The sequence below is a fragment of the Centrocercus urophasianus genome, unplaced genomic scaffold (genome assembly GCF_019232065.1).
Source record: "Centrocercus urophasianus isolate 14NV4802_14NV808 unplaced genomic scaffold, USGS_Curo_1.0 seq_13, whole genome shotgun sequence".
NCBI classification, from domain to species: Eukaryota; Metazoa; Chordata; class Aves; order Galliformes; family Phasianidae; genus Centrocercus; species Centrocercus urophasianus.
Window position 1 is genome coordinate 36,161,679 of NW_024884475.1, and position 14,071 is coordinate 36,175,749.

Genomic DNA, 14,071 nt, shown 5'->3' on the forward strand with positions numbered 1-14,071 from the left:
AGCTAAGGGAACTGGGGGTGTTCATCTGGAGGATGCTCAGGAGACCTTATGGCTCTCTACAATTGCCTCTAGGGAGGTTGTGGTGAGGTGGAGTGAGCCTCTTCTGGGTAACAGTGATATGACAAGAAGGAATGTCCTCAAGTTGCACAGGGGGAGGTTCAGGTTGGGTATTAGGAAAACATTTTCTCTCAGAAAGAGTAGTGATGCATTGGCACAGGCTGCCCAGGGAAGTGGTGGAGTCATCATCCCCGGAGTTGTTCAAGAAAAGGACGGATGTGGAACTGAGGGGGTGTGGTCTAGAGCTGTCACAGGCATGGGTTGGTGGTTGGACTAAATGATATCAGAGGTTCTTCCAACCTTAATGGGTCTATGATAATCAGAAATATAGCAGCAATGAGACACTCAAAATGTTACCATATTTTTTGCTATAGGGAAAGTTGCAAGTGTTAAATCGCTTTGTTCCTTTGTACTGCTTCGCATGTTGTACCATTTGATAAAACTACTTACATTTGTCGTCAGAGAAAGATGGCCTTTGCAATCTTATGCCAAGATTCTCCTATTCTTTTTGACTAAACGTTTTTATGCTACCCGTGTATCTTACTCTGGAAATTTAAATCCAGCACAGAAATTGGCAACACGTGTCCCTGCGCACCAAACTTGATGTTTCTGAAGCATCCCTCGTGTTTTTGTTCACACTAAGATTTCTAAAGTGTGTTAGTAAGATTTTAAAAGATACAAGCTAGCATAATTAAGATGTCTCCACAATTCTGCGTGAGAAAAATCTGATTGCCTGGGTTCTGACATGCAAGTTTTTTGATTCCGGCTGATTTCCCTGATGATCGGCCCTTTTGTGGACGCCTCCACCGAAGTACCGCGAGCCCGCCCACCGCCAGGGGGCGCCCGTTGGTAGGTCCGTTGGCCGCACACAGCCGCGAGGCGGCTCGAGGCGGGAGGTTGAAGTCCCGCGCTTGCGCGCTGCTGCCTTTCAGCCGCCGCGTGCTGATGACGTAATCACAGCGCGCGGGCGACGTGCCGAGCTCGCGCTGTATGTGTGGTCGCGTTCCGCCATGAAGGAGACGCCGCTGTCGAACTGCGAGCGGCGCTTCCTGCTGCGCGCCATCCAGGAGAGGAAGGTGCGGTGCCGGGCTCTCCTCCCTGTATTCTGCCCCGGTCCTTTCTCGCCTCAGGTGCGGGGCGGCGCGGCCTCTCGTTGCGGCCGCATCCGGCCCGGCGTGATGCGGTGACCGCCCCGTGTTGTGTGTGTGTGTCCCCGCAGCGGCTGGACGGGCGGCAGTGCTACGACTACCGCAATGTGCGCATCTCCTTCGGGCCCGAGAACGGCTGCTGCGTGGTGGAGCTGGGGAAGACCAGGTGGGAGCGGCCGGCTGGCGGAAGTCCGCGCCTTGCGGTCTCCGGGGGTAGGGCATCCACTGTCAATGGGCAGCCCGTACCGGCACCTTGCAACTCTTGGAATGAGGAATTTACTCCTGACAAATAACGTCGATTTCCCCACTTTTAGTTTAAAGCTGTTCTTCTTGACTGTCGCTATCAGACCGTGTAAACAATTGGTTCTCCTGTTTATGTTTCTCTCAAGTATTTGAAGGCTACAGCGAGGGCTCCGTGGAGCCTTCTCTTCTCCCCTCGGCCTGTCTTTGTAAGAAAGGTGCTCCAGTACAATCATCATCTTCGTGGTCCTCTGCTAGACCCACTGCAGCAACTACATCTTCTCTATGCTGGGGCCCCAGGTCTGGGTGCAGTACTCCAGTTCTCCAGTATTTTGAGGCTTGCTTTAATTCTAGATGTTAGAAGAATGTTCTGCTTTCTAGATGTAGTTATTTTCATCTTTGACTAGCGTTTAAATAGTGTTTGAGTGAGAAACTTGAGCAATGAGAAATGTGTTGGGAAAACATCCACTTGTGTTTTCCTTTTGTATCTATCTTGTTTTCACTGTAAAGTGTTTTCCTGCTAAACTTTGTAGCCTAGCTGTTTATTTCTTCTGCAGGGTTCTTGGGCAAGTCTCATGTGAACTTGTTCCCCCGAAGCCAAATCGGGCTACAGAAGGTATACTCTTCTGTAACCTTGAGCTCTCACCGATGGCTGCGCCTGGCTTTGAACCTGGCAGGTATGTAGCTTTCTTAAAAAGTCCAGGTGAGAATGACATATGAACCACTGTTCTGACACACACAAGTGCACAGCATAATTACGTTTAATTTTGTTTGAACAGGCAATCTGAGTTACTGGTGAAAGTGAACAGACTTATAGAACGATGCCTAAGAAATTCCAAATGTATAGATACTGAATCCCTCTGCGTTGTTGCTGGTGAAAAGGTAGGGGAAAAAAACTACCAGTTTCAGATGATTTCATAGAATCACCAAGGTTGGAGAAGACTTCCAAGATAATCCAGTCCAACCTTCCACATATCACCAATATTTGCCCACTAAGCCACGTCCCTTAGTACAACATCTAAACACTTCTTGAATTTAATAATGTGTAACTGTATTTCATGACTTTAAACATAAGTCACTTTTTCAGGTGCTCTATCTTGTTTTGAATACTGGACTTTTGACTTGAATATTTTTTTCTTGCTTCATGGGTATTTTTAACTTAACGATCTACACGTGCTTTTGGAATAGTTGGAATGTACATACATGAACGTATTTCTTTGTAAAACAAAGTTTAAATTGTACTTAACTGTTGTTTATTTTGTCAAAATTAACCAGCATTTTAAATCTAGCAGACTTGTACCTTGAGTATACCAAGGTTTTTCATCCTAACTTCTTAAGCAAATACTTGAGGAATGTAAACTGCTCCTTTTTGTATTCAAAAACTGGAAGTGGCTTGGAAAAGCAATAGCTTCTGTGGAATCATGTTACACATTACCAAGCAGTTATGCGTGTTTTCCCTCAGGTCTGGCAAATTCGTGTGGATCTGCACCTGTTAAATCATGATGGTAACATTATTGATGCTGCCAGCATAGCAGGAATCGTGGCCCTGTGCCATTTTCGCAGACCAGATGTTTCTGTGCAAGGAAAAGAAGTAACAGTGGTAAGTCATACCAGGTTGCAGTAAGCCTCATACTGCCGGTAGCTGTTGGTTTATAAAAGGGAGGAATTATATACTGATGTAATCAGATAAACTCAAGATGCTTAAAGAGCTGTAGGATAAATGTGTTCCTATTCAAAATGTAAAAAGATAGTGAAGCAAGCCTGCTGAGTGTAAGACTATTTCGGTTTGAATTTATGGCAATATTCTGTTTATCTCCATAAGTAGTAAACAGAAAGTATTACACAAGAACAAAAAAGGTTTTTTTAATTAATATTTAGGTTTTCTTTCTGTTTCTTTAAATCTCTCTTGTACAATACATCCTTTTAAAATAGAATGTCGTAAGTAACTGTCTTCTGGACCAATTCTTTTCTAAGTACTCTCCTGAGGAGCGTGATCCTGTGCCCCTGAGCATCCACCACATGCCTATTTGTGTCAGTTTTGCCTTCTTCCAGCAGGGGTAAGATTTTATTTTTTTTTTTAAAGCCTTTCTTGACAGAAACAACCTATGTAACAACAATTTAGCAGGACTGACAATAACATTGTGAAAATACTCATGTTGACAGACAGATCTCTTAACACATTTGTATGTGTTCTGCTGTTCTTCAACAGCTTCCAGAGATAGGCGGAAAATTGTAATGGGGGAGTCAAGGTCAGCCTCAAACTTCTGTTGTCATTTTATGCTAAAAACTTGATTCTAGGACTTATTTGTTGGTGGATCCAAATGAACGAGAGGAACGTGTAATGGATGGCCTCCTTGTAATTGCCATGAATAAACATCGTGAAATTTGTACCATCCAGTCTAGTGGAGGGATTATGCTATTAAAAGATCAGGTAAAAGTCAAGGAAAACATTTAAGTATCTGTTACTCTTATGATCTGTTCTATGGTTCTATTTTAAAAGTCTTGTTTTTGTGATTCTAAACTGTTATTGTATATGTAACGTGCAGGTTCTGAGATGCAGTAAAATAACAGCTGTTAAGGTTGCAGAAATAACAGAATTAATTCAGAAAGCTTTGGAGAACGACCAGAAAGTTAGGTGAGTTTTTTGGGAAGAAATGGAGATAAATATTTTTAAGAAATAATTTAAAAGTTAATGCCAGTTTGTAATAACACAGCAAGTTATTTCTGTTTGTAATCATTTAAAATAGCAAGTATTTCCATACCTGAAAAATATTCATAAATGTGAAATATCCTGAAATACTGTCTGTTGTTGAATGCCTAGGAAAGAAGGTGGGAAGTTTGGCTTTGCAGAATCTATACCAAATCAAAAGATCACTGCCTTCAAAATGGACAGTGCTGCTGTAGATACCAATGATGTGGAAGAACAAGCAGAAGAGATCATAACTAAAGCTGACCCTCCTTCAGAAGTGTATGTTTTCTATTTATTATTCCAGGAGAAAAAAACAAAAAACCAAAACACTCTTTCCTCTTATCTGCATTAGCACTTCTAGAAGCTAGCATAACAACCAAGCTATCTGATGGTTCTACCTGAGGGTAGCCTCATAGCCTTCAGAGGAAACATTAACCTTACACTGATTTTAGTTCTGACTGCTTTTAGTTAAATTAATTCTTAACATAAAGTGCAAAACAGGGCTGAAGTAACTAGTTGTCACACTATCTGGAGAAAGAGTAGTCTTTCTTGACTTTCACTGGAGGCCTGGGGAGAAAAGTTATAGCTGAAAACCTACTATTTTGCCTTTATACAGTGAAATTACTAACTCCAAGATTTTCTTAACTGCTTCAGTTTTGCCAAACCAATATTGCACACTCCCGGCACAGCCCAAATTGGGGAAGGAATAGAGAATGCATGGGGAGACCTTGAAGAATCTGAGAGGGAAGAAGCAGCAGAAGAGGAAGGTGAAAGCAGCGCTACTGCTTTTGAATGCCAGAGAACAGAAACAGAGGATACAAGTATGATGAGTGAAGCTAAAGGTATTTATTTATCGTGATACCACGTGCATTTTTTTATATCACTTCAAGTGTAAATTATTAAAAAGTGCAAGATGCCCTTGGGAAGAAAGAACCATTGTAGTCGCCTTCTTTTTGGAAGTTATACTTGTTTGGTACTTTCACTTCACCTGTACATCTGCTTTCTTCAAAAGAAAGCTTGTTTTCTGTAGTATATTGAAGAGCTCCAGAATAAGCACTGGTAGTTGTAAGCCTGTTTTTCCACTTCTGAGTATCACTTTAAAAAGCACAGGAGTTAATGGTCACAAAAGGTGTTTGTACATATTGGATCAGTTTTTAATTATTTTTTCTTCTAGATGAACCTATTGTACTGTCTGACAGTGAAGAGGAAGAAGTTGTCATTCTGGAACCACAGGAACAACCAAAGAAAACAAGGTAAACACCATATGAAATTAAGAGGGGGAAGGAGTTGGTAAGGGATACTTGACAACAGGATGTTCATGGCCTATGCTCAGAACTTTACCCATGCCAGGAGAGGTTTTGGTTGATCAAGGAGATTATGTAACAGAGTGAGGAAGTTAAAAGCTGTGCTAGTTTGCTCCTCTCATGGGTGACCAGTCATTGTGGCTGATCTGCTGTCTGAGATGATTGTGGATCACAGACTCCTAGAAAGGCTTAGGTCAGAAGGGACCTTAAAAATCATTTAGTTCCAACCCCCTGCCTGGGGCAGGGTTGCCACTCACTACATGAAGTTGCCTGGGGTCCCATCCAACCTGGCCACCTCCAGTTCAGGCAGTCATCTTTGAATAAAATAAGGAGTGATGGGGTAAGAAGTTAGTGTGTGTTTCTCTTAAAAATACGCTCCATAGCAGCACTGCTGGCTGGGGCACAGCCCCACCACACTGAGCACTTGTGTGACCTGGGCCTGCCTGAGCATGGTGGTACCACAGGGGCACACAGCCTCCTGTGCTCTTCAGATATTTAACTTGTCTTAATCACTCCAAAAGGAACCAGAGCTTAAAGGTGAATTTGAGCTGCTACATTATAACTAATCTTAAGTTTTATCTCAAGTAAGTTTGTTTTACTGTTGTATCCTTACTTTAGCCACGGTAACCCTCCTTGTATTTAGAATGCTTTCTAGAAACTGAACTTTGCACTGAGTGCAGTGAGTGGTTGTCCTGTTAAAGATGACAAACCCATTCTTTTGAGATGGAATGCCATAGTACAGACATTTGATAAACAGTGTTGTTTACTCTCAGACCACAGACCAACTTGAAACAAGAAAATGCAAGTAAGAAAGCATTTAACAAAAAGAGGAGAAAGAAGAGAGCTTCACGTTGAAGCCATCCCCTTCAGTAATGCCATAGAATGTGACATTTTTTTTATTACTGAACTTATAGTTGTAGATAATTTTATTTCTTCCCACCCCAACTCTCATCCTGCATCTTTGTATATTTTATGTAATTGTATAGAGCTTAAAATAAAAAGTTAATGTAAGTGAAAGTGTGGTAGTGTCCATCTGCAGCACAGACTACTCACCATTCCAACGTGAATCACTCATACATGATGCATAGTTCTGGTCAGAAGAGAGGCTGTAGAACTTCCACACAGAGGCAGCTCATACCTCAATAGTTTTTTGAAAAGTTTAATTAAATATTACATGCGCAGACATGAATTTTTCTTGAATTATATTCAAAGAATTAGGCTCTGAATTTAATATCTGGCAAAACAGTGGATGTCTCAAACTTGAAAACCAAGAAAATTACAAACATGCACATGTGTACAAGAGTAACGTAGGACTATTTTTTCAGTTTTATATGACATGAACAGGAGGGAAGTAGCTGTCACAGATGTTACTTCTCAGCATCACTTTTAGAAATGAATAGTGGAAGAAAAAAATACTGCTCCCCACCAAAGCTGTAATAAGATGTAGGAAGAGACAAACACAGAAAGCCCTGTCCCTGCAGGAGCTGAATCAGTGCATTTTCTTAGTGTAAATTCTTCCCTACCGAAGTTACTGTAGAGCACAGATGCGAGTGAAGGTTGGTTGTTCTTCTGCAACAAATTCTGCACACCAGTTGTTTCTTTTTCTCCAACAAGCCCCTAAGCTTTTTAAAGAACACAAGTAGTATACTTTGCCACCACTACTACTTATCTTCTTTTCCTATTTAACAGCTGACATCCTCTATTCCAAGAAGCTTTATTTCAGAATGGGAGAAAGTACAGGGGATAGGCAAAACAGTAATACAGCACAACCTGGGATTTTTTTTTTTTTTTTTTAATCAAAATGTGGAAGTGAGAGCTAGAATATTTCCCCCATGTTAGCTTTAGAGAGTGAAAAGAGGGAAAAGAACATTACTGCATCTGTCAGAGAGCATAGAGGAACGCAGGCATACTAGGCAGAGATGGCAGCTTGTGACTAAGGCATTATTAAGGCTGTAAAGGAAGTCATATCAGATACTGGCTGCTGAAAGCAAAGCTGAGGGAGCAAAGGAGAAATTTTTTCAGTGCTATGGGAACAGTAAGAGAATGGCTTCCATTCAAATGTCGCCAAAAAGGCGACATTTCATTAAGCAGTAAATTAATACTGTAATACTGATGTCCATTCACTTCAGTGATACCTATTCTTTGCAGAAAATAATTCATATGCTTCTCTAAAATTAACTCCTCTTCCACTGTTCATGCTTCTTAGCGGTCTTGAAAGTTACCCAGTAGAAGCCACAGGAAGGTGAAAGCAGAAGCCTGTTTCTCACAAAGAGCATTGTGATCTTCAAGGGAACTGACCAATGCAGCTTTTTGATTTGACCTTCCAAGGTCACAAGCTCATATCACAACTGTGGCACACATGTTCCTGTATATACATATTCCCTGTCCTGCAAGGGTAGAGCATTTCTAATACTAAGCAGTAGACATGATATACTGCGGTCTTCCCCAACTGATTTTAGCTTTTCCAGTGGCAAGATATTGAAATTAAACTAACTGAAGACTACTGAAGAACATGGTCGACCAGCAGAATATGGCTCTTTGTTAAACTTCAGAATATGTGAAAGAGTTAAAGTACATCCTAAAAGCTTACATTTAGCTAAAGAGCAGCCTCTGTTGCATACTTTTGCCTTGACTGGATGAGTCACTTGGCTAGAGCAGTTTAGTAACTGAATTGGTTTATGTAGGGCTTGAACCACAGAGTAGGGTGGGACAGAACAGCAAGTGTTCAGTAACTGAATCTAGATGTGTTGTGAATGGTCTCACAGTAATGCATAGATGGTAGCTTGATAGATGGCTGCTGATTTTATCTCCTTTTTCTTTTTTAAATAGCCCACACCCACTGCTTCACACACACATAGAATTTATACTGCTAGGTGTGCAGATAACCAGTGTTGAATCAACTAGAAGTTTAAGGGGCACGTTTGGCAAGGGGCAGCCCTTGCCAAAAAGAATCAAAAACAATGCTGATTTAAGATGGTATTACTAGGAGGTAGTGACTTCAAGGTATTGGGCAAGACTGCTAAGAGCAGGTATAAAACTTGTTTATTTGCCAACCTAGAAATGGCTCAGTTAAATCCAACACCTCCTTGCGCTCACTTCTTTACATACACAAAGAACAGCAGGTACAAGGAGCATCACTCCATTTATACAGGTTGAAGGTAGATGTTCATTTCTATCCAATGACACACGCTAGATTGTTCATGTAGCCGTTCCAGTAACTAAGGAAAAGTAAGATCACTTGGTTTACATTTTTGCTGCGTGCCTCAGAAGGAATCCTTCCCAGTTGAGAGGGATGTACAGAATTAGTACCATTCTGCACACAGCCCACACACCCTAGAAGACATTGCCTCCTCTCCCGGGCATAGAGCAGGAATTCACTCTCCTGCAGTATAATCGTTCCATGACCCCTAAAGAGGTCAGCAGGCTGCAGGTTTATTTACTACATTGATGGGCTATTGGGAAAGCTAAAGGATTAGTGGGAACTCCACAGGTTCAAAATTAGTATCAGTTTTACACTTTAACTAGAAAATAACTATAGTAAGACCATTTTCTATATGTAGTTCACTAGTTTCAGCTGTGCAGTTCCTGCAGCAGAGTACTGAACCTTTAATGATGAAGAGCAGGTAATCCATTAAAGACAAATCAGGGCTTCCAGTAACCGGCACATCCCAGAGAGCCTCACAAAAGTCAATTTCAGCAAGGTGTTCTCCTCATAGCAATACAGTTTCTTCCAGTACTGTAGCTGTTTAGTCATAATAAGTCTCAGCTTAGATTAGGGAGTATAAAAATGCTACAAATACCTCTGTGGAGTTCAAGTCTCTCTTACTTGGAAGGAGAAAAAGTCCTGTAATAATAATGCACTGCTAGTATTACTGTTAAGTCTATAATTAGGTAAGTCTCAGACTTGACTTGGTCTTCATGGTTACTTCTGTGCTTCAAGAGAACATTCTTATAAAAACATAGCTACATATTTTAAGAAGACTGCATGTACAAAAGATTTACATTAAAACCACATAAAACAAACTTCAGAATTAAGCTCATCAAAACCTGCATTAATATTCTGAGTAATCATACCTAGAACTTTGAACCATGTTTAAAAACTGTACATCATTTTCTTGTAATATACATCTACGTATTTAAAAGATAAGTCTCTTGATTATTACAAATCTAGTGTCTCTGGTGGGTCAATAAGCGATACTGCATGGTACCTAGAGAAGGGAAAAAAAAAAAACACAAAGAGATGCAAGATGGAATCTTGCTGAAGTGCTCTCTGCTGTAAAAGATAACATGGATACTGCAGTAAAGCACATTGCTTACAAGGCACAGCCAGCTGGAAACATTTTGGAGCATGTCAGCCACCACACCAGCATGGATTTTTTTGAAGCATTACATACGCTCTCCTGCCTAGCAATGGTAGGAATTTCCAAGTCAAGTCTTCTAGTTTCTACCTACCCAGTTCAGGCAGCGGTTTGAGTAGTGGCACTAGGCCTGGTGAACATGAAACATTGCTCAACAAAGCACTGTGCAAGACCTTGAGGGTCTCTTCAACCACTTCACTTACACCACTTTGGTGTGACTTTAGATTCCCCAAGTTAACCCACCCAGCCCCAGTTAAGCTCAGGCAGAGCAGACTGGCTAACCACACGTCTCTGCAGATACTTACTTTGTGCTCTTGTACTTTTCCCTTATGGACTGTTGTGTGTGCTGTGCTGCTTTGAGGTAGGTCTTGTGAAGGTCCATGAGGCAAGGCTTAATGTGTTCAAGGGTGTAGCCCGTCACCTTGCACAGAGATTCAGGCTGAGGAAAAAGGAGGAACACTGAAATATGTTCATGTCACTCTGGTGGAGGTTTTCAAGCTTCCCTGTTGAAACAGTGTTGTCCCAGTATACTGGCAGTGTTATTATCTCAAGAACAAAGCAGCTCAATAATCACTGCCAAGATTTGAAGCGTTCCTGTGGGTCTACAGGAATCCTGAGAACTACTGTATTCTTTGCAGGGCACAAGTATTCCTTGTCTCCATTACTTAGGCTTTCTGCCTGCTCCCTCATTCCAAGGAAGCTGTTTACAGCTTTGAGGAGGATGAACAGAACACAGTGCAATCATAGATGCCTCCTGCCTTCCCAAAAAAGGTACATCCCTATCTTTTAAATACCGCAGTCCTTCATTAACAGGTTACTCGTATGGAAGGGCTGCCAGCTCCAGCAGCCCAAAACTCAACAGTGTAGGTCCCAGCACTCAAAACTTCCTTCAATTATACTAAGCATGCATAAAGGTATGTGAAGGCTCAAGTCTTAGTGTTACATACCCAAGTTTGTCCAGTGATCGTATAGCTTGCTAGATGAAATGCTGCAGCAGCAATTACTGATGGCAAGTATTTCAAGTAAGGATCAGCATCAATTAGAGTCAACTCTCCAAGATACTGCAAGGGAGACAAGGGAAAGTGAATCATCCGCTTCCAAAAAGACGTAGAAGAGCATTTAAGCAGCTTCGTTTAGACAGGAATTTAAGCTTCTAACATCAAATGGAGGAACAGTTTCTACCAGTTCCCACTTCTCTTAGCCCACAGATTTGTTCCACTGGATTACTGCTGATACTCTTTGAGAAAAAGCTTACTTATAAGTCATTTAATATGACTCATTGTCATATTAAACAGGCAATGATGCAGAAAACTTGAGAGCATGCTATACTACCACTTGTGATTCTGAGAGTCACAGAACAGCAACAGAACACAAGGAGTATACCCCCAAATATTTATCTTATAGCATCTACTGTTAGCTAGTGTCCAACACTGTTCTCATACAAGCTTTTTCAGTGTATTTCATCCTTAGAGGCACCTGAAGTCAAGAAGAAAGAATCTTTGGTCTGACCTTTGCACAATGTGACAAAGGCATTCATATAGGAACTCCAGTACCTGCAATGCGGTTAGGCTTTAAGATAACATCAGCTGAGTCACTGCCTGTGCTCTGCTGAGAAACAGGCTTCTGGATGTACAGCTCAGTGCTTGAGGGGAAAAATAAAAATCCTTTCTGCCCAAGTGAGAGGGCAGGTGCATGTATGGCAATTTTAGACAGGAACATGAGAAATATGTAGCAGGGAAACAAATCCCAAACTAAAATTCAGCAGTCTTGGCCTGCTTTGAGTAAGCACTCATGTGGAGGCAGGCGGAGCACCAGACTGTAATAGTAATGGAATATCTCAAACAGCAGCAACAACACTTTTGCTTCCAGCAGTACAGAACTGCTTCTGGAGGAGCCCGCAGCACATCGTGTGCACTTTTCAGATGTCTCCCAGAGAGATTACATGCTTAAATATATTAGGAGATTGAAAAGTCCAGTCTAAAAAGTCCTTTACTTCTTGTCTGTACAAATACAGCTCTTGTAAAGCATATTAACGACAGAACTCTACAGTTCCACAGACAGAGCTAGCAAGCCTTACCATTGATAAGCTCTCAACTTTAGCATTTGTCTGCTGGTGCAGGAAATACTGAGTGAGGAACTGGTTGATCGTTGGAGCTGCCAAATCAAATGACAAAACCTTCAAAATTAAGTGCTCCATCCTCAGAACTTGCTTCTTGTTGTAGGTGTCATCTGTAATGTACACAAACTCTGCTACTTCAGGGGGGTAGATTTCCTCAAACTTCCTGCCATGAGAAACAGAAACAGTTAGGGACTAGAGAATCATGTAGCCAACAACACTTCATGAAAACCACTGTGCTGAATTATCTTCTGACTCCCAAAGTACCTGGATACAGTGACCAAGCAAGTTTGCTGCACTCAGTTTGGTAGGTCTTGAATCAGCTGAATTTGAAGTTAGAGTTTCAACATTCTGTTATTTGGGGATTAAGTAATTTAGGACTTAAGAGTTGCTGAAATTCCAGAAGAAAACCAAGTTGTCTTTTCATACATTTTCTTACTATTGCCTTAATTACTGTTGAGAAGCCTTTCACTCCTGCATCTGGAAATCTTCACATTAAGCCAATCTAGAAAGACAGCCTGCAATCTCACCTGCAAAGTTTCATGTGGACTGCCACACTTTTATATTTTTTAACCTATTATGAAGCCCTTGCTAGACAATACAACTACAGACTTATCTTATGAAAGCTATGTGATTTCCAATAGTATGAAACCAGCAGGTGGAATTTTCAATCAAGAAATTTCACTTACGATGCAAGCAACATGGCTGCGGTACCCACAAGTTGAAGCTTTCCTCTCAAAACAGACATTGAAGAAAGAAACCTGTCAATGTAATTTACAGCTAAGTGCAGAGTTTCATTCTGGAGCTTGTACTCTTCTCCAACTTCCACCAGCCAGTCCACCAGAATAGCCCGCATGTTGTTGGTGATGTCAGGCTGCTTCTTCATGTAGCCTATTTTAGGCTTGCATTTTACCTGCAGGTTCAGATGACAGACAAGACTGAGTTTGGACTGGATGCCTGTAGGGAAGCAGTCACTCACGCTCAATTTACCATATCTAGATTGTTTTTAACTGGTCACAAGTAAGCAACAGTAAATCTGGACTCAGAAAGTTACATTCCCATCATCTTCTTCGCAGCTTGCACTCTGCAGAGCACAGCCAACCCCCAAGAGGAAGCAGGGGACTGACTTATTCCTAGCTTTACCTCAGTCACTGCAGCAGTAACTTATCCTCAGATGCACTCAGCCTAAATATGCAAACACGAGAACAGGTGGTACCTCACCTCCATTTCCCTGAGGTACGTGTGGATATCGCTGACATAGTCTGGTACATTGTTAACGTTTGGTCTCTCTTCTGCTTCTGAAGTGATGGAGATATCCATGATACTCGGGGAATCTAGGAGGAAGGCAAGGGCCGCGATAACACGGGGCCCGGCAGAACCCCCCACCAGCTGGGGCGATGCTGCTGACCGGCGGGCGGCCATCCGGGAGCCGAGCAGGCCGTGGGGAAGCCGAAGCTCAAGAGCAGGAAGCGTCCCGCTCACCCCGCTAAGCGGCCCTTCCCCAGCCGCCTGACGCACGCCGCGCTCCCAAGCCCCGTCCTGCTCCCCAGTCCCATCCCGACTCCCCAGTTCCGTTCCGCAGCCGCAGGCCGGCCCGCTGCCGGCGCCGCATTCCGCAAGCCGGGCGCTCGCCCCGGGCGCCGAGGGGGGCAGGGCCGCCGCTTACCGAGGCTGAGCTCCATGGCGTTGCCCAGGGGCGCCAGGGGCCGCCGCTCCCCCAGGGTCCCGAGGGCGGCCCGCAGCCCCGGCGCGTCCGCCGCCGCGTCCTCATCCCGCTCCTTCTTCCTCTGGGGCCGCCGCCGCTCTCCGTCGGGCTCGTCCACGTAGATACTGAAGGGCTGCTGCTGCAGCTGCGGCTGCTGCTGCTGCCCCGCCGCCGCGCCGCGGCCCTCTCCGTTCCGCGCCGCCTGCGGAAGCGGTCCGTCAGCGCGCCGTGACAGCCGCCCTGACAGCCGCCCGCCGCCCCAAGATGGCGCCCGCCCGTCCGCCGCCCCCCGCGCCTCGCCGCTCACCTGCGGCGCCAGCCCCGGCCGCGCCGGGCCGCCCCGCAGCAGCCCCAGCGCCACGCGGGTGCCGGCGGCTGGCGGCGGGGCTTTGGCGGCCGGAGGGACGTTCTCCTGGTTCTCCTGCTCCGCCAGCATGGTGGCGGCCGGGGTTGG

At 43.6% G+C, this 14,071-nt stretch overlaps 2 protein-coding genes across 2 annotated transcripts; one reads left to right on the forward strand and one right to left on the reverse strand.

Annotated features, from left to right (window-relative positions):
- The first annotated feature begins 1,029 nt into the window (after positions 1–1,029).
- Positions 1,030–6,449, forward strand: EXOSC9 (exosome component 9). Its single transcript, XM_042812429.1, has 12 exons — positions 1,030–1,133; positions 1,277–1,371; positions 2,003–2,122; positions 2,225–2,327; positions 2,908–3,045; positions 3,420–3,502; positions 3,744–3,876; positions 3,992–4,080; positions 4,267–4,413; positions 4,789–4,976; positions 5,309–5,387; positions 6,212–6,449. Exons 1-12 carry the CDS (start codon positions 1,068–1,070, stop codon positions 6,291–6,293), a joined length of 1,323 nt encoding a protein of 440 aa, XP_042668363.1. The 5' UTR covers positions 1,030–1,067; the 3' UTR covers positions 6,294–6,449.
- Positions 6,450–6,573: 124 nt separating this feature from the next.
- On the reverse strand, positions 6,574–14,053 carry CCNA2 (cyclin A2). The gene is made up of 7 exons (XM_042812452.1): positions 13,579–14,053; positions 13,134–13,246; positions 12,602–12,825; positions 11,874–12,078; positions 10,744–10,857; positions 10,102–10,235; positions 6,574–9,646 (listed from the first exon to the last, which is right to left on the reverse strand). The coding sequence occupies exons 1-7, from the start codon at positions 14,051–14,053 to the stop codon at positions 9,598–9,600; spliced, it is 1,314 nt and encodes a 437-aa protein (XP_042668386.1). The 3' UTR covers positions 6,574–9,597.
- Between the last annotated feature and the right edge of the window lie 18 nt (positions 14,054–14,071).